At 46.2% G+C, this 19362-nt stretch overlaps 1 protein-coding gene across 1 annotated transcript in view; it reads right to left on the reverse strand.

Annotated features, from left to right (window-relative positions):
* Window positions 1-387: 387 nt before the first annotated feature.
* The window catches only part of CLIC5 (chloride intracellular channel 5), a 102663-nt gene continuing 83688 nt past the window's right edge, over window positions 388-19362 (reverse strand). The window contains exons 5-6 of the mRNA XM_065884820.1: window positions 6626-6810; window positions 388-555 (exon numbers count right to left, since the gene is read on the reverse strand). Of these exons, the coding sequence (XP_065740892.1) occupies window positions 388-555; window positions 6626-6810 (353 nt within the window). The remainder of the gene's footprint in view (window positions 556-6625; window positions 6811-19362) is intronic.

Genomic DNA, 19362 nt, shown 5'->3' on the forward strand with positions numbered 1-19362 from the left:
GAGGTGAGTGGACGAGGACAGGGTGTTGCACGCGTCTAACGCAGCCTAGGAGATATTTTGACATTGGCAAAAGGGGCCAGTGACAATCCCACAGACGGGTTCGTTCTCCCGCACCGACCCCAAATACACTGAACCCAGCCCAGGCCCGAAAGGCTGAGAGCTTGACGGTTTCTCTCATTTCTGCTTGCAGGTTCCTGCCTGATCAGATGGGGGTGGTGCCGACCTTCATCAAAGACAGCAGGCTGGGGTTCCAATGATGCCAGCAAGATGCGGCCTGATAAAAACAGAAGTTTCTGGAGGTGCCGTGGAAAAGGAGTCCGTGAAGCTGGAGTCCTTGGGGGAGATGGTGAGTCTTTCTGCAGCAGTGATGAGGCAAGACGGCCAAGTTCAGGATCGGCTGAGGCGCTTGGCCACATCCGCATAGGCCAACTCAATCTCACTGTCGGCCGCGCAGGTGTTGGTGAACTCGTCCCGGGCATAGGCGTTCTTAAGGTACCGCCACAAGCCCGTCATCTCAGCCGGGAAATCGTAGTTGCGGTATTTCTTGGCCACAGTCTACAACAGAGATGGCAGGATGGAGATGGTGTTAAAGCATGAAACAAACCACCGGGAAGGTGTTAGTGGTGTGACCGAGTGTGTGCCCAGAGGGAAGACCCTCCATGCATCCCAAGGGGCCAGCAGCAAGATGCCTGTCATACAAGATGGCAGTGCTGCCTTTTTAATGCAATTTATTTTATTTTATATTTTATTTATTTTTATTTTATTGTATTTTCTCAAGCAAATATAATTTTCCCTTTGACTTAGTAATTCTGCTTCCAGGGATTTTTTTCCTTAGGAAATACCATGGGTGTACAAGAAGATTTAGCTACACACATAGGACCGTAGGACTATTTGGAATAGCAAAACATGGAATCCGACACAAATGTCCAGCAACACGTGAATGGATAAATACGTTATCATACATATCTGGAGAGCCATGAAAAATGATGCTGCAGAGGAAATCCCAGTGACTTGGAAAACGCTTCAAGAGAGGCCGTTAAGTTTGAAGTGTAGTATAAGGCATTTGGAGAAATATGTAGGATGACTAGAAGTATATACACCAATCTATTACCAGTGGTTACGTCTGCTTGATAGAATTATGGACAACCTTTTTTTTTCTTTTTTCCCCAACCACTTTGCTTTACTAAGCATCCTTATTTACAGAAGAGAATACAAAGCATAAAACGTAAGTTAGGTATAGCAATGTATATGGAGGTTCAGGGTATGTGGGAGTGAACAGACAGTGACTTCTGTTCTCTCCTTAGTTTACCACACTCGGGGCTGTGGACTTGGGCGTTCTGGGGAAGTGGTGCTTGTGTTGAGAGACACAGTAGCATAGTGGTGAAAAGCGTGGGCTCTGGATCCCAGCTGACTGGATCTGCAATCCTGACCACACTACTTGACAGCTGTGTGACCTTGGACTAGTTACTTAACTTCTCTGAGCCCCAAATTCTTTTCCTCTAAAATGGAGGTAATAAGACGAGCTACCTTGGAGTAATAAATCAGTTAATACACATAAAATGATTGGAGGTGTGGGGGGGCTGGCTCATACTAAGTGCTCAATAAAGATGACCTGTTGTCAGAATTCACTGAGACCCACCTTTTGCCCACTGCATGCATTCCTTCCTAGGTAGGGGCTACGTGGTCTCTTTAATAAGGTCTCTCTGGCCAGGGAGGGCTTCAAAGACGTGAGACCTGTGAGTCACAGAGAGTCTCTTTTTCTCCAGTAGCAGCAGCTGAATCCAGTTTGCCATTCTGCAAACGCTCACAGGACCCGTGTCCTCACACCAGCTCAGAGAGGCCGGCACACAACAGTGAGCCCACCACTGAGCTTTGGTCCCAGCCCCACGGGCCTCTCTGAACCCAGTCCTCAGCCCCAGCTGAGCAGCACCCCACCTCGGAGGTCCAAGGTGTAGCTCTGTGGGATCCCTCCTGGAGTTCTAGGGGTTTTTTGTTTTTTATTTATTTTGTTGAAGTGTAGTTGATTTACAATGTCATGTTGATTTCTGCTGTACAGCAAAGTGACTCAGTTATACGTATGTATTACACATTCTTTTTCATATTCTTTTCCATTATGGTTTATCCCAGGATATTGAATAGAGTTCCCTGTGCTGTACAGTAGGACCTTGTTGCTTACCCAGTCTATGTACACTAGTTTGCATTTGCTCATCCCAAACTCCCAGTCTGTCCCTCCCCCACCCCTGCCCTTGGCAACCACACGTCTGTTCTCTCTGTCTGTGACTCTGTTTCGTAGATAAGTTCATTTGGGTCATATTTTAGATTCCACATATAAGGGATATCATATGGTATTTGTCTTTCTCTGTCTGACTTGCTTCACTTAGTATGATCATCTCTAGGTCCATCCATGTTGCTGCAAATGGCATTGTTTCATTCCTTTTTATGGCTCAGTAGTATTCCATTACATATACATATGTACATATACGTATACACACACACACACACATATATATATATAATATCTTCTTTATCCATTCATCTGTCAATGGACATTTAGGTTGTTTCCATGTCTTGGCTACTGTATAGTTCAAGTTTGGATCATCCCAACCTCTTCCCTCTTCCCTGCTGCCCTGAAGGAGGAACCTCAAGGGACATTTTGGCTTCCTAGTTCTTAGTACTTCTTCATATGACATTATCTCGGTTAAAATAACTGGTTTGGGGTGGTCACTACAGAAGCCACCTGGCAATGTGTGTCTAGCGTAGGTGTGGCCTGTAACACAGGTGATGGAATCAGGGTCCTTCGACAGAACCCTCTGCTCACTGCAAGACGGCAGCTCCTTGGGTTTGCTCGCGAACCCATAGAAAAGGCTGTCTTGGGTAATGAGAAAATCCATGCAGGGGTGGAGGCCCCACCAAGGGACGCAGCTGGAAATTTCCAGAGTGAATGATAAAGGCCCACACGACGCAAAGTGATGCAGCCCCTGTGGAAAACAGTATGACGTTTTCGCAAAAAACTAGAACTAGAACTACCGTATGATCCAGTAATTCCACTCCTGTTTATACCCTAAAATAACGAGAACAGTATTTCAAAAAGATACATGCACCCCAGCGTTCATAGCAGCACTATTTACAATGGCCACCCAAGTGCCCATCAACAGGTGAATGGATAAAGAAGATGTGGTCTATATACAATGGAATATTACTCAGCCTTAAAAAAGAATGAAATAATGCTATTTGCAGCAACATGGATGGCCCTGGAAGGCATTTTGCTAAATGGAAGAAGTCATACAGAGACAGACAAATCATGCATGTTATCATTTATATGTGGAATCTAAAAAAGAGAACAAACTAGTGAATCTAACAGAAACAGATTCATAGACACAGAGAATAGACTAGTGGTTACCAGAGGGAAGGAGCAAAATAGAGGCTAGGAGATCAAGAGGCACAAACTACTATGTATAAAATAGCGACAAAGATGTACAATACGGGGAATACAGCCAGTATTTTATAGTTAACTATAAGTGGAGTACAACCTTTAAAAACCATGAATCACTATGCTGTACACCTGTAACTTATATTGTACATGAACTACACTTCAATTTAAAAAATGGAAAAAAACAGAAAGAAAAAGGCCCACAATAAGGTCAAGGCATCGATCAAAAAATATTTAAAAAAAAAATATTTTTCAAAAGTATAAACTGATCCGTGGGGCAGCCTCAAGTCTCTACGTGCTGGAACGCATTTTCAAGTTTTTAAAGGATATATATAATATGAGCTTGAAAACGGCAGAGATGCACCTTATGAATATATATTTGTATTTATATATGTAGCTCCCTTCCTGTTTGCTTCAGCAGCTGAACAGGTCCCTGTGCCACGTGAGGGTCCAGGGGCCGAGGGTCCCAGGGGCAGCCACAAGAGTCCCGTGTGTCCCTCCCTGCCTGGAGGGACCATGACCTTGGCCAGAGCTGGTTCTTTCCTCACACGTTGGCTTGTGTGGGGAGATGAGAATAGAAGGCAGCCAGGCAACGAAAGTTCAAACCAGGCTGTCCGTGAGCAGTGGGGCCAGAGCAACTCAGCCTCCAAGGATGCAGACAAACTGAAGGAGAGCCAATGAAAGAGAGAGGGAGAGGACGCGCACGGCAGAAGCTCTGATGTCCGCAGGAACGTCCATGCTCATGTTCTGAATTTGCTTTCATATGAAAACAGTTAGCTCCCCCAGCCCAGATTAAGTCTTGGCGTCTGAAGCCAAAATGGAGGTCTGACTTGGCTGCCCCTTCGCGCTTTCCACACTCCAGAGGTTTGCCAGGGCTCTGGGATCTGATAAGCTGGGTCAGCAGAAATCCAAGAAGACGGGAGGTGAGGCCCAGCCTTTGTCCCCTTCGCAGGCCATCCTCCCTCTGATCCCCAGCTCCTCCAAGTAAATGACACACTGAACTTCATCCCAGGACAGGAGTGTAACTTAGTCGTCCAGGGCTGGAAGGAACTGGAGAAACCAGAGGATGAAGCACGAGGCCTGGAAGATCCATTTGTTCACCTGATCAGACACGTGATTCTTGAGTGGGTGGTCAACCCACGTGTGAGTGACAGGAGGAGGGACGGAAGTGAGGGGAAGAGGCGAGGAGGAATGTAATCCACATCTCTTCTTTTGGGCATGAGAGAAATGATTCCCCCAAAGAGTAAAAGGCCTGGCCCAACTCCTGCTGCACCCACGGGACCAGAACTTGGGTCTCCGGACTTCTAGAACAGGGCTCTTTCCATTACCTCACTCTGACAGCGTGACTGATAGAATCATATCACCCCTAATGGTGCCACTGGTTCCTCAGGAAATGAGAATAAAAGATGTTTAGGAGGTGGGGTGGGCATGCAGTAATTAATAACTTCAAAGACATAGCTTGGCTGGACTTACCAGTGACCATTGGCTTGGCCCAAACCCAAAGTGTCTTCCTATTAATAGACTGAATTTGCTCTGCCCATCAGCCCTGGCAAGCATGATTCTCTCCCAGCCTCCAGCCCTGACGTGTCCCGCAGGAGCACCGGTGTGTGCACAGCTAACATTTCAACTCAAGCTGGCGTGTGTTCTGATTGGAGGGCTCTGATTTCCAGCTCAGGACATCAGCTGAAAACCAGTAGGCAGATATCCAGCTGATAAATGATTGAATCTGGTTCTCCTTAGTGACAGGTGGAAAGAAACTGGGGATCACACGCTAGGTGATCAAATGGTCAATCAATGAGTATTTATTAAAGGGCCACCATGTACCCACCATCATGCTTGGAGAAGACCTGTCCTCACAGAGCTTTTTGTCTGAGACAATAAGATATTAACACATGTAAACGCAGAGAGCAGTCTAGCTCTACGATCACACTGTAATTTTCTCTGGTCTGGTGACAGTCAGAAAAGGATGTGATAGGAAACAAACTATGGTTACCAATGGGGATAGTTGGGGGGCGAGGGGTGGAGATAAATTAGGAGTTTGGGATTAACATATACACACTACTATATATAACATAGATAGACAACAACAGTATAGCACAGGGAACTATATTCAATATCTCGTAATAACCTATAATGGAAAAGAATCTGAAAAAGAATATATATATATAACTGGATCACTTTGTTGAACACCCGGAACTAACACAACATTGTAAATCAACTATACTCCAAGAAAGATGATTTTAAATAAATAAATATGGTTAAAAAAATAAAAATGAAAAAAAAGGATGTGAGAAGAAGTATTAGTGTAGAGAAGTGTGGGAGACACAACTGCCGTCTTCAAATGAGACGAAGAGAGCAGCCCTGTTTCGTGTTGCTCCAGAGAACCAAAGGAGCAGGGAGGCACGTTTGGGCTCCATATAAAGAAGGATGGTTTAATAACTGGAACCGTCCAAAATAGTAGGGCTGGCTCGGTAGGCAGAGGGCTCTTCATCATCAGAAACGTTCAGTCACAGCTGCACAGAAGCCTGTCACAGACACACAGGAAGGGGTCCACTTTGGGGTGGGAGATTAGGGTGACCTCAGAATCTCCCTCCTCTTTCCAATTCTCAGATCCTAAGGCTGGTATAGGAAAGGATTACACTGCAGGTTAACCGTGATCAGTAAATGCAGCGGTAGCAAGAAAATCCAGCTCTTCAACTGGTAGATGAGGGAGATGGCTGCCTGCCCCAGAGAGTGGCTACAGGGAAACAGAAGGTGCATCCGCCCACAAAGAAAACACGCATATGAGGGCACGCTTAACAGAGGTGTCGGGGTGGAGGTGTGGCCAGTGAAAACCTATGAGGAAGAGGTAAGGAAGAGGCCTGTGGAGTGACAGGACTATATATAACAGGACAATAATAGCAACTATTATCTATCGAGCCCTTACAATATGGCAGGAACGTTCAGGCCACAGTTAGTCTCCCAACAGCCCTAGTTAAACAATACACGCCTATGTTACAGGTGTAACCTGGAGCTCACAGAGGTTACACAGCCAGCATGCTGCGGAGGCAGACTTGGGGTCCCGGTTCGCGTGACTTCCGAGCTCTGACTCTCCATCAGCAGGCGGCACTGCCCTCGCCTCACCTCCACAGGTGACCCGGGCCTTTGATGGAGCTGGATCTGGGGAGCACCTGCGGATAGATAGAGCATTTTTACCTTGACCACATGGAGCTTGGGCAGCAGGTTGCAGTCGGCCAGGGTCAGCTCGTCTCCATCCAGGAACTTGCGCCGGGAGCCCTTGTCATCGTCCCCGCAAGTGCTGGAGTCGATCTCCTCCGGCAGAGGGGTGCTCAGGTAGTCATCCAGTTTCTTCAGTGCCTTGGTCAGGCCTCGCTCAAGGGCTGGCGTGGAACAGCAAAAGAAGTGTCTTTAGTCAACCTTCCTGCCGCTGGAGACAGCCACGGGGTCTTCAGAGCCAAGGAGCTTATCCGGAATCCTGTCCGCCTCATGGTACTGGCTCCCCCCATACTACAGAGCACCTGACAGCCAGGGACACGATGCCATAGAAGAGTATTAAACAGCCTGAAAGAGCAAACCTTAACCAAACAATAAACATTTGCTAATCCTTTTTTTTTTGGAAAAGATCATATAAATACAGAAATACAACCATCAGGATATCTGTCAAAGCTTGTACAGTTCCTCTCCAACAGATGAAATAATAATTGTCAGTTTTCACTTTCTTCTTTTGCTCATCTAAATCTTGCCGATATTCCGCAATCAACCCGCATAATGATTTTGTAGAAAGAAAGAACTATTGAATACGTAAACAACAACTGCATAGAGGTCCTGGGACAGAGATAGGCACCAGATCTGGGGGCAGCCTTAGTTAGCTATGGCTAACCCAACCTCAGAAGGAGAGGTGTGAAGGCTTCCAGGAAGCCATGACATACGACAGTGAGCACCCATGTCCGGGGCTGCCCCCAGGGAACCAGCGGGTATCAAGGAGGCATCCTTGAGTTTAATCTAGAGGGGTTGTTCTAAAAATCAGAGCGGTCCAAAATGGAATGGCCAACGCACCGGGCAGCAGGCTCCACCAGAAATGTGCAACCCTGCCTGCATGGAAACCTGTCACGGATACAGCTCAAAGGGTGAAAATCCGAGGGAAGACAATGTGGCAGAAGATTTTTCCTGTCTTGCCCCAGTGATTATCTAGCAAATAATTCACTTACGTATAAGAACAGAACAAAATACTCAAAAGAGCAGCTATAGAAAATCACTATCACTTAGAGTCATTCCACCCGAAATCTCACCGACCACTCCAGTCAGAGAACCCTAACCTAGAACCTGTCCACCTGAGCGCTGGAGGAGGTGGCTGGCCAGGTCATTGGCCAATGCACCTGTCATCAGCCCACCCTCCAATGACTGTTTTTTTCCAGACTCTAGTTTAGAGATTGACACCGAGACGGTGGGCATCAGGCTGGATGTTAACTTCAGCAGCTAAAAGGAGGCAGCTGCCTCTGGAGGAAGAGCCCAGAGGACTGTGCTCTCGCTCAGATTTTCCCCAAATGTGTCTTCTGTTAGCTCCTCCTCGCATAACCCGTGTTTGTCTTTTCATAGAAAGACTTTGTCTGAGACAATGGAACGACACCAGCCCAAGATACATCAACTGAACGCTTACTGGAACATGTGAAAACAGGCTGGAGGTTGGATGTGGTTTCTCAACACTTCCTTCTCCCTGGCATTTGAACTTGGACTTCATCATCTGCTTTGTGTTTCCAGTTTGGGAGAACAGAGTGAGCGGGGCTGGGAAAAATGCTTGTATTCCCCTTAGTAATTGTCTAGACTGGGATGGGACGGCAAGCCTATTCAAGCGTACCAGCAGAGGGTGCCAGCAATACTTCTTAGCACCCCAGCTCACCCCCAGTGAAGCAGCTGTGATTTATACTGGGTCTGTTTGCTTCCACAAATCCCGCTACCCCTTTCAGTTATGGAGATGATGACAAAATCTTGATTCTAACGGAGAAAGGAAAAATCAGATAGAATGCCTGCTGAAATTTGATGAGCTGATATCACCCGAGGGAAAGAGACATTGATGGGATACGAGACATTGCAGGTTCTAACTCCAAATGCCCCCAGACACCTGAGCAGGTTCCTGCCCGAGTGCCCAGTCTTGGAAACGTGAACTTTGGTAAGAGAGGCCTAGAACAGCAGCTGAAGCTCTCTGGGAGGATAGTTCTGGAGAAATTTCAACTCTCTCTCCAGCCGTCTCTTAAGGTGGAAGGGTAAAGTTTGGCAATGGGCAGGGTCATTGCCTTATGTCACAACGACGACACGCCATGTAACATATCAAGTCAGGATGTCCTGAGGACATCTTCCGAGTGTCAGCTGCATCACTCGTGTTTGTGCGTTTTTGATCAGGAACGTGAAGGCCAGAGTTGGCGATAATCACGGTAGAGAAAAGAGGAGACGAGGCAGCAGGGAAGGGCCCACGTGACAGAGCTAACCCTGTGTTTAAATTTTGGCCCCTCCCAGGGTGAATTTACTGTGATCTGCTGAGGTTTACACTCCAAGGCCTTGAACTTGACTTTTCAAATTCCCTATTTATTGTATTGGCTTCCGACTCCACAAATCCTGGAAATGACCCTGATCCTAGCACTTACGAAGTGTGACGGTGGGCAAGTTCCTCAGCCTCTCTGAGCATCGCTTTTCTCATCTCAACTGAAGGATTAAAAATCCCTAACTCCCCTAAGGCCATCGGGAGGATTAACTCAGCCAATGCGGGGAAAGCGTGTCATGCAGTGCCTGGCTCCTATTAGGACATCAGTTAATGACACTTACTGCCATTGTGTTACCAAACGTGCCAGTCACCCCTGCTCTGTCCCTCACCCCACACTCCTGGTCAGTATATTCCTCAAAAAATCCGAGCTACGGCAGAGCACGAGAGATTCTAAGCTCCGATTCTGAAGCCCAGTCCCTAGAGGAGGAAATTCAATGGCCTGCAGCTTGGCTTCTCTTACTGACTGAATGTCCAGCCACAGCCCTGTCCCTTACCCTCCCTCGGGATCCTTCTCGGTGACAAGCTGTTTTGAGAGGCAGGGCCAGACGGAGATAGACGTGCCTGTGTGCTAACACACTGCTGTGTTGTTGAATGACAAAGACCAGCGCCAATACATTCTCTGCTGGTTCTTTCCCCCCTACCTGCCAACTGATTCCTTCTGACCCCCGCTCAATCTGGCATCCATAGAATTTAATGATCTCTTTTGGCTAATGGTACCCAGGTCATGAAACCGTTGCTGTTAAACTTTCTGCTCTGGTGAGAGTGAAGGGGATGTGAAAGAAACCAGAGCGACAAGAAGATGTTAATTCCTTCTGTGTTGGCATTTGAAACCCTCCCTCCAAAAGACTTCCTCTGAGTAGCAGGACGGCGTTGGGCGGGGAGGTGGGGGGGAACCTCAGAGAGCAGCAAGCCAGCCTGAGGCCAGGGGACCCCGAGACCCGGGACCACTAACGTCCCAGGCACTTGATGGATCCCCAGTCCTTGAACTGCTTTCTTCCCCTCTCCACCCCACCCTTCCCGTAAAGATTTATTCCGTACCACACACAAACACACTGGGTAAAATATGTGATGAGGAAACAAGGGGAATAGTTCATAAATATTCTCAGCCATATGCAAACAATCTCAAATTTATTTTTCTCTTTTTTAAGGAGGAAAAAAAAAATCCACCCATTCCATGATCACTTCCAGATTCACTGAGGTTGATATTACATAAGACCCAATATTGTTTTCTCTTCGTAGAGAAATAATGACTTGGAAACGGCAATTTGAGCTAAGAAAATAATATACTCTTACCCGGGCATGGAGGCTGAATGGGGACCAGGGAGCCAAGACTCAGCCTCCAACAAGCTCTTGCAAGCAGGGCCCAGCCTGGGTTTGCTGGCATGCTTTGTGCAGCGGGGATATCAAGCAGCAAAGAGCCACGCAGACCCCGGGGGCTCAAAATTCACTTGGAGCTGAGCGATGTCACAGGTGGCCTTTGAAAGGACAGGAGCAGCCCTGTGGGCCCAGGTTGCTATGTTTTCAGTTTCTCGTGTGTTATTTTTCTCTGGCACGTGAACTTGCAGACAGGTAAGGACCAGGGGGTCCACCTCTGATCACGGTCCGCAGCCTGGACGGGGGTCTGTTCACCTCTCCCGTGGAGAAGGAGATGGTGGTCACTGGGAGCCTACCCCAGAGCGGGCACCCTGGACCCTGCTGTGTTCCTTCCCCTGCTCGAAACCTGTTCTCCAGCACCGGCACGAAATACACTCACTGATGTTCTGAAGTGGACCAGGGGTGTTTACGCCACTGATCATTTAAATACACAATGAAGCTATCGAGATGAGAGTTATTATTCATCCCCATTGAACAGATAAAGACATTGTGTCTTAGTCCCATCCAAGGCACACAGGCCTGTGCCAGCAGGCTGTCCAAACAACTCCTGGGACATACCATGAAAAACGTACCTTGTTTTGTTTGTTTGTTTGTTTGTTTTGCGGTACGTGGGCCTCTCACTGTTGTGGCCCCTCCCGCTGCGGAGCACAGGCTCCGGACGCGCAGGCTCAGCGGCCATGGCTCACGGGCCCAGCCGCTCCGCGGCATGTGGGATCTTCCTGGACCGGGGCACGAACCCATGTCCCCTACGTTGGCAGGCGGACTCTCAACCACTGCGCCACCAGGGAAGCCCCCTTGTTTTGTCTTTAACCGCTTTGCTCTTCCTGACAAGCTCCCAATGCGTGGGCCATGGGAAAACGACAACTTTAATTTAGTCCATTCTGGATTAGAATCTAGTTGATGTAATAATCTAACTAGTCCCTCTAGGGAATTCTCAGTCTCTTTTGCATAAAAATGCTCAGTTACTCAGAGAGCCTGCTCTCCCTTGCGCTTCCCTGTGGGTAAATGGGGGGTGGGTATGTGAGGAGCCTGGGACCTCCTGGCACTGGGGACATGGGAATCCTGAGGTCTGGTGGGTGGGCAGCTTGGGGAGGCTACCACAGGGGCTCTATCTCTTCTCAGTGACGCTGACCCTCCACATCCTTCCAGAGTGACCGTGGGGATGTTGACCCTTGGGTGGTGGTCAGAGGTGGGACGCTGCTTGCCTCTGTCTGAAACTTTTATTGGGAAGAATACCCAAGCAAAGCACCCCATGGGGCTCCCCAGACACGTCTCTGGTTCCCTTTCTCCCTGCCTCTCCCTCCTCCTTCATCCCCAAAACCCCTGTTTTAGTTTCCTACGTCCAAGATTCCATCAGCCACAGAGCAGCTATCCTCCCTGTGAGCTGAGTCCTCCAGGCCTGGTTCCTGACGTGATAAAATTGAGAGAAAAAGGCATCTAGGACATTTTAAGACAATAGCTTGGCTTGCAAGGCTACTGTCTTGTTGAAAATGCTATTTTGAATATCAGAAGCTAAATATTAAATTCTTTTTTCTTTCTTAGAATTCGTTCTATAGAAACCCTCATCTCTCATGGAGTTGATGGAGGCCTAGGACAGATTAGAGTTATGTACTCAGGAAAATATTTTCAAAATAGTAAACCTATCATATGAATTAAAAGCAAAACGAGGATTCAAAACCAGGGCTGCTGGATTGTAAAACTTAAACTTCTTCTACTCTGCAAGGCCATGTCTGGATGCTATGCACTGGCCCACTGCTCCTTGGGGGTCCACCCAGCCTGCCGTCTTCCTTCCATACTGCAGACCTTTCTCATGTACCCTTATCCCCTGGCAAGAGTGTGGCTGTCAGGATACCATTCCTCATGTCCTAGCTTCCAGCTTTTTTTTTTTTTTTTTTGCGGTACGCGGGCCTCTCACTGTTGTGGCCTCTCCCATTGCGGAACACAGGCTCCGGACGCGCAGCCTCAGCGGCCATGGCTCACGGGCCCAGCCGCTCCGCGGCATGTGGGATCTTCCCGGACCGGGGCACGAACCCGCGTCCCCTGCATCGGCAGGCGGACTCTCAACCACTGCGCCACCAGGGAAGCCCCAGCTTCCAGCTATTTGATAACATATTTGTACTCTACTATTAACGGGTTGATTTTAGCTATAATCCTTGGTGCTCTCAGTAACCATGATTGGCTCTAGAAGGAGTAATCTCTGAAGACAGAGCCTACCAGGGCCCTTTACATCATTCCTCAGTAACAAACAGCAACTCTGCCTGTACTCGGGCCAGTGCTGTCCCATTGCCTCAGTGACAGCAAAACATCTGGGTGAAGAAAGAAATACATTTGGGTTTTGCCTATGAAGGAAGAAATATCTAGATATTGAGAAATACCTGGCTGACTGAATGAAGTTTTTATTTTCATCTTCTCATTTGAGACCATGTCAATATAAAGGATGCAACAAAAAAAAAATTGCTGCTGTGGTTTGAGGGAGACCACAACAGAGATGTTTCTGGCCATCACTGGAGGGAAAATACAAAGATGGCCTCACCTTGTTGATATTCGATAGCTTTAAGCATGAATGAAAATGTGATGGGAAAAACAACAACAAAAAAATCAAATAGTCAGAATTTACTATCACTTCTTCCTCACCTTTTGGAGAAAGAAGGCTTTCTTTAGAAACCAAGGGAGGTCAAATTGTTCTTCCATGAGATGCCCAGGGCCAAAGATCCAGGAGACAGGAGGGGGCGGGGGCAGCAGAAAGGCCCAGGAGAGTTATGGGAGGTGGGGGAAGAGAAGCGGTGGGCCAGGTGAGCAGAAACGTAGATGCTGTCATAAAGAATACAATTTTGAGGAGAGAAAAAGATGTTCTAAGGGCATATTTAGGACTTTCAGCTTTGTGACGGGCAGTGTAATTTCCTCTCACTAAACATCTTCTGTAAAGATCTGAATTCCTCTTCCAGGTTTTGGAATTAGAGTCAGGTAGCTTTTCTCTGTTTGCAAGAGTCCTTAAAGAGAGGAAGGTGGCCCAGTTATATTTGGGTCACATGAGTATGAATGACCACATAGAGGGAAAATGATAAAGCAGGTAGAAACTGGGGGCCACACCCACTGTGATTCACAGTGACCCTTCTAGAACACAAAGCAGGTGAGGGGTGACTGATCCCCTCGGCCCCTTAACTCTTGAAGCAGTGTCTATGCCGGGTCCTTAGACCACAGTGAGGCAAAAATGGCAGCAGGGTTGTAGGAGATGGGAATGGCTTTCCTTCCGGTTTGGTGGGCCCTTCTCTGCTGTGCCTGGGTCCTCCGGCTATGTTGGCATATCACTGGTATCATCAGGGAAGGGGTGGAGAGAGCCTGGGTCGGGGTGTCAGACAGCCCTGGACCAGGCTGCCCGAGAGGGCCTGTGATAACAGGCATGATACCAGGCAAGGTGGTCCAGAGCTCCGGTGTTCAGGAGACCTGGGTTTGAATCCCGCCACTTGTTCTACAGAGTCTGGTGGGACTTAATGAAACATCATCGTTATTATAGTAATTATGATCATTATTATGGCTGTAGAATGTAAGTCTGAGGATGGAGCAAGGACAGAGCGGGTAAAAGATGAGAGCAAGAGATAAACTCAAGGCAGAAGCTGGCTGTCTGAAGTGAGGCTTATCCCATCACCCCAGAACTTCATAGGTCCAAGGAGAATCGAGGGAGCTCAGAGGGTGAAGCCCACTCCTGCATTCCCCAACATGCTCAGGACCCCAAGTCTCCTGGAATCATTTCTTTGGGTTGAGCGTTTTTCTCTCTGGGCTCTTTGGGTGCGTCAAATATTCTTGGTTTGATGGTTTGGAGAATTCACGTCCACTTTGGCATCAGACCAGGAATGGTGGACTTGGCCTCACAGAGGGGAGGATGCTGTCAAATGGGCTCTGTCTGTGACGGGCTCATATGTGGGAAGCAGTTCCCAGGCCCCCATTTCTAGGCACTGGTGAAAACAGGAAAGGCAGAAAAACAGTAGTTTATGAGAAAGCAAAAAGCAATGACAATTTCAGCAGACCCCCTAGTGTTCCCTTGTGTGGCGTCACCTGGTCTTGAGAAGAGTCTGCAGCTCATGCTGTCATGAGTATTGTTCCTCCATTCTAGAAGGGATTTTGGCCTTGAATGAGAGGGATTTTAAATGGCAAATTCTTGTGGTTCTTCCAATAAGAGGCCAGTAGATAATTCTCTACTCTCAAGGCAGGATTCAACTCTTACAACTATGGTGGATTGGGATCTAGGACATCGTTGGATGCCTCCTTAACCCCCTTTCGTGGAGCGAATCACCGAGTGAATGGGGCACTCTGACAGATTTCCAAAGAATTCCAGAGGATTTTCCTTGAGGAAGAGACAGATCCTCTGCATAGCTCCCTCCTCAAACCCTGTAGGGCATCATTGTGAATAATCATCAACTTCATATTTGCCCTTTGTTCAGAAGTATGATTCCCAACAACAACAAACAACGAAAACAAATATTTTTCTTTAAGAAAGATGAGTCTTTGGCAATCACCTGGCTGTGTTTAAAACACCAGCGTAGTAAAGAAGTTAGGACAATCCAACATGCCTTTCATAAGCTATGATTTTAAAGTATGAGGGGAGGTATGGATCACATAGACAATTCCAGATTCAGATAATTTGCTAAATCTCCTAAAAGCCACAGTAAATTTGAAGAGAAAGATTATCACTTAGCTCTTCACATGTAGGTTTCCTTTTGTGGACATAGTCTGTACCATGTAAACGCCCCAAATGTTTATTTATGAACAGGAGGAGAAAGAGAGACAGAGAGACACTGAATGCAGCCAGCCGAAGAGGAAAATGCAGAAACTCACCAGGGAGGGTAAAAACTAGCTGGAGCCGCCAGGAGGGAATGTGGTCCGCATTAGGGAGCCTGGCCCCGACTTTTGTGACGGGGAGGTGGCGCCCCCTACTGGCTGAAGGAGATTTAAAAAAAAAAAAACTCTTCTGCAACTTCCACAGCGAACACGTATGTGTGTTTTCTATTAGGCTTTCCAGAAACTCATAAATGGTTGTAAAACCCATTGTGCTAATAGGAAGAGCGACATAAATGCTGACTAAAGCTATTAATGCTGGTTGTAGTTTATGCAGCGGACTGAATCAGGCTGAAAACTGGGAGTTTTTTTTACAGTGACTTTCCAACAGGTTATTTTTAAGTATCAGGCCATAGATTAGCTGGAGTGTTGATGTTCAAACATTTGGAAGGAGCTGGTCAAGGGAGGTTCTAACTTTCTCAGTCATCTGTTCCAGCGTTTAGACCTAGAGACTTTCATTCTCAACTCTCAACCCCTCCAAACAGGCTGAAATGATTTAACCACACTCTGTCTTGCTTCATCCTCGAATGGCCACATCTTTTATGTAAGAGCTATTAACAGCTTTGAAAACGGCCACCCTGCTGTCACAGCTCTGTATTTAAATGATTACTGGTTCCAGTCGTTTTGTGATTATAAATTCCTTTCCCGTTGGTCCATTCTTTCATTTGTTAAACGGGTATCTTTGGAGCGCCCTCTATGGGCCAGGTTTGGGACTCCTAGTCCCCCCCAGATTGCTGAGTTAGGACTCTAGAGGTGAAACTGGGATGGTTGGGTATATATAGCGAAACATACATGGTAGTTATTCAATCAGTATGTGTTGTTTTATGAGTTGATTTGATCCCAGTTTCCGGAATGACCTACCTACTCTCGTTCAAAAACTCCGTACCACATGCATTTTCAATAACGAACTGTATTAAATGCATATACTGTGCCCAGATCAAGTGCACAGGCCATGGGACCAGCTGCTTGGGTTGGGATCCCAGCTCTGCCACATACTACCTTAACCTCTGGTGTCTCAGTTTCCTCATGTGCAAAACAGACATCCTAGCACAGCACACCTTATAGGGTGGCCGTGAATAATGCCTGCAGAGGGCTTGGGACAGCGCTTGGCAGGCAGTAAGTGGTCGTTATGTGTAGTGTGTGATGGTGCTGGTGTATAAGGTTCAAAGCTACAAAACAGCTAATAAGTTCTTAGAGTTGCAAGGAAAAGGAATGTTTGATAAATATTGTGCTTGACTGGTCGTCTGCCTCGAGAAAGTCACCCCGGATGAATTAGGCAGAGTCTTTTTTTCTTGTGTTCAGCTGGTCCTTTCACTCTGACTCTGCTGCCGTGACCACAGTCCCACCAGAGTGGGCCTTCTTCCTAACAGTCATGCAATGAGGCAAATTTAGAGGCTAAGATGAGCGGGGGTTGGGGGTGACCGACACTTTTGCAGAATTTTCCAGACAGGCCACAATAACACCCGCCCCCTCCCTTGTTCAGAGCAGATCTCTGGGTGCCTGCTTTTGCCCCCCCATGGATTACAGTTTGGGGGGGGGGGTGGAAACTCGCCTAAAACCTAGGTGGGGTAATGATTCACAATTGGTCAACCCCAAGGGAGAATTTGAAATAGTATGCCTTTTTTTGGCATGGCTAGCTGAGATATTTTCACCGCAGTTTTTTTAAAAAATCATACTAAATTGAAAGTGAATTATATGCAAGAATTCACTCTCACCTTCTTTGTTACCAAGAGAACCCAGATTTTTTTCAGAGTAGCAACATGCTAGGTGACAAATACTTATTTTCCCAGACTCCCGGACTAGAGGAGGCCAAATGATCAAGTCCTTGCCAATGAAATGTTAGGTGGAAATTGATGGATACGCTTCTGGGAAAGAAAAGACAAGACATAGCTGGCAGTGCCTGAACTCAGATGTAATGTCTGGAAGTGGAGCAACTATCTTGTGACATGAGAATGGGAGTCACACACTCAAGATGGAGAATCAGGTGCTCTGAGGAGCTGGATCCATGACTTCTTGAAGAACTGCAACTGCCTAGAATTCTCTCTTCTCTGGACTTCTTGTGATGTAAGAAAAGCAAACTCCTATTAAGAAGTAAACGTTTATAAAGATAAAGAATAAAATGCCTAGGAATAAACCTACCTAGGGAGACAAAAGACCTGTATGCAGAAAACTATAAGACACAGATGAAAGAAATTAAAGATGATACCAACAGATGGAGAGATATACCATGTTCTTGGATTGGAAGAATCAACATTGTGAAAATGACTATACTACCCAAAGCAATCTACAGATTCAATGCAATCCCTGTCAAATTACCAATGGCATATTTTACGGAACTAGAACAAATAATCTTAAAATTTGTATGGAGACACAAAAGACCCCGAATAGCCAAAGCAGTCTTGAGGGAAAAAAACGGAGCTGGAGGAATGAGACTCCCTGACTTCAGACTATACTACAAAGCTACAGTAATCAAGACAATATGGTACTGGCACAAAAACAGAAACATAGATCAGTGGAACAAGATAGAAAGCCCAGAGATAAACCCATGCACCTATGGTCAACTAATCTATGACAAAGGAGTCAAAGATATACAATGGAGAAAAGACAGTCTCTTCAGTAAGTGGTGCTGGGAAAACTGGACAGCTACATGTAAAAGAATGAAATGAGAACACTCTCTAACACCATACACAAAAATAAGCTCAGAATGGATTCTAGTCCTAAATGTAAGACCAGACATTATAAAACTCTTAGAGGAAAATGTAGGAAGAACACTCTTTGACATAAATCACAGCAAGATCTTTTTGATCCACCTCCTAGAGTACTGGAAATAAAAACAAAAATAAACAAATGGGACCTAATGAAACTTCAAAGCTTTTGCACAGCAAAGGAAACCATAAACAAGACAGCCCTCAGAATGGGAGAAAATATTTGCAAATGAATCAACAGACGAAGGATTATCTCCAAAATATATAAACAGCTCATGCAGCTCAATATTAAAGAAACAAACAACCCAATCCAAAACTGGGCAGAAGACCTAAACAGACATTTCTCCAAAGAAGACCTACAGATGGCCAAGAAGCACATGAAATGCTGCTCAACATCACTAATTATTAGAGAAATGCAAATCAAAACTACAATGAGGTATCACCTCACACCAGTTAGAATGGGCATCATCAGAAAATCTACAAACAACAAATGCTGGAGAGGGTGTGGAGAAAAGGGAACCCTCTTGCACTGTTGGTGGGAATGTAAATTGATACAGCCACTATGGAGAAAAGAATGGAAGTTCTATGAAAAACTAAAAATAGAATTACCATATGACCCAGCAATCCCACTACTGGGCATATACCCTGAGAAAGCCATAATTCAAAAAGACACATGCACCCCAATGTTCATTGCAGCACTATTTACAATAGCCAGGTCATGGAAGCAACCTAAATGCCCATCGACAGACGAATGGATAAAGATGTGGTATATATATATACAATGGAATATTACTCAGCCATAAAAAGGAACGAAATTGAGTCATTTGTTGAGACGTGGGTGGATCTAAAGACTGTCATACAGAGTGAAGTAAGTCAGAAAGAGAAAAATAAATATCGTATATTAACGCATGTATGTGGAACCTAGAAAAATGGTACAGATGAACCGGTTTGCAGGGCAGAAGTTGAGACACAGATATAGAGAACAAACGTAGACACCAAGCGGGGGAAACCACAGGGGGCTGGGGATGGTGGTGTGCTGAATTGGGCGATTGGGATTGACATGTATACACTGATGCGTATAAAATTGATGACTAACAAGAACCTGCTGTATAAAAAATAATAATAATAAATTTTAAAAAAGAAGTAAACATTTATAAAGAGTGCTTAGAGCAGGGCATGGCACATAGCACTGATAAAATGCTACATAGGTTTTTGCTAAGTAAAATGAAATAAATATTTGCTTTAGGTTCTGTGATCAGGTTTGTATTATATGCAGCCAAACACAACCATTGCCAGTACACATAGATATTGCCAATACTTCATTATTACATTATTACTCTAGCACCTTGGGCAGTGTCTGGTACTGCATACGTATTTGTTGAAAGACTGAGCTATTCAGTGGGGTTTGAGGAAAGATGAGAGGCCCTAAATTGTAACTCCATGTCCCCCTATGTTTATGCAACTGGCTTCCTGTCCTTAGAGGA

This window comes from Phocoena phocoena, chromosome 10 (genome assembly GCF_963924675.1).
Source record: "Phocoena phocoena chromosome 10, mPhoPho1.1, whole genome shotgun sequence".
Taxonomy (NCBI): Eukaryota; Metazoa; Chordata; class Mammalia; order Artiodactyla; family Phocoenidae; genus Phocoena; species Phocoena phocoena.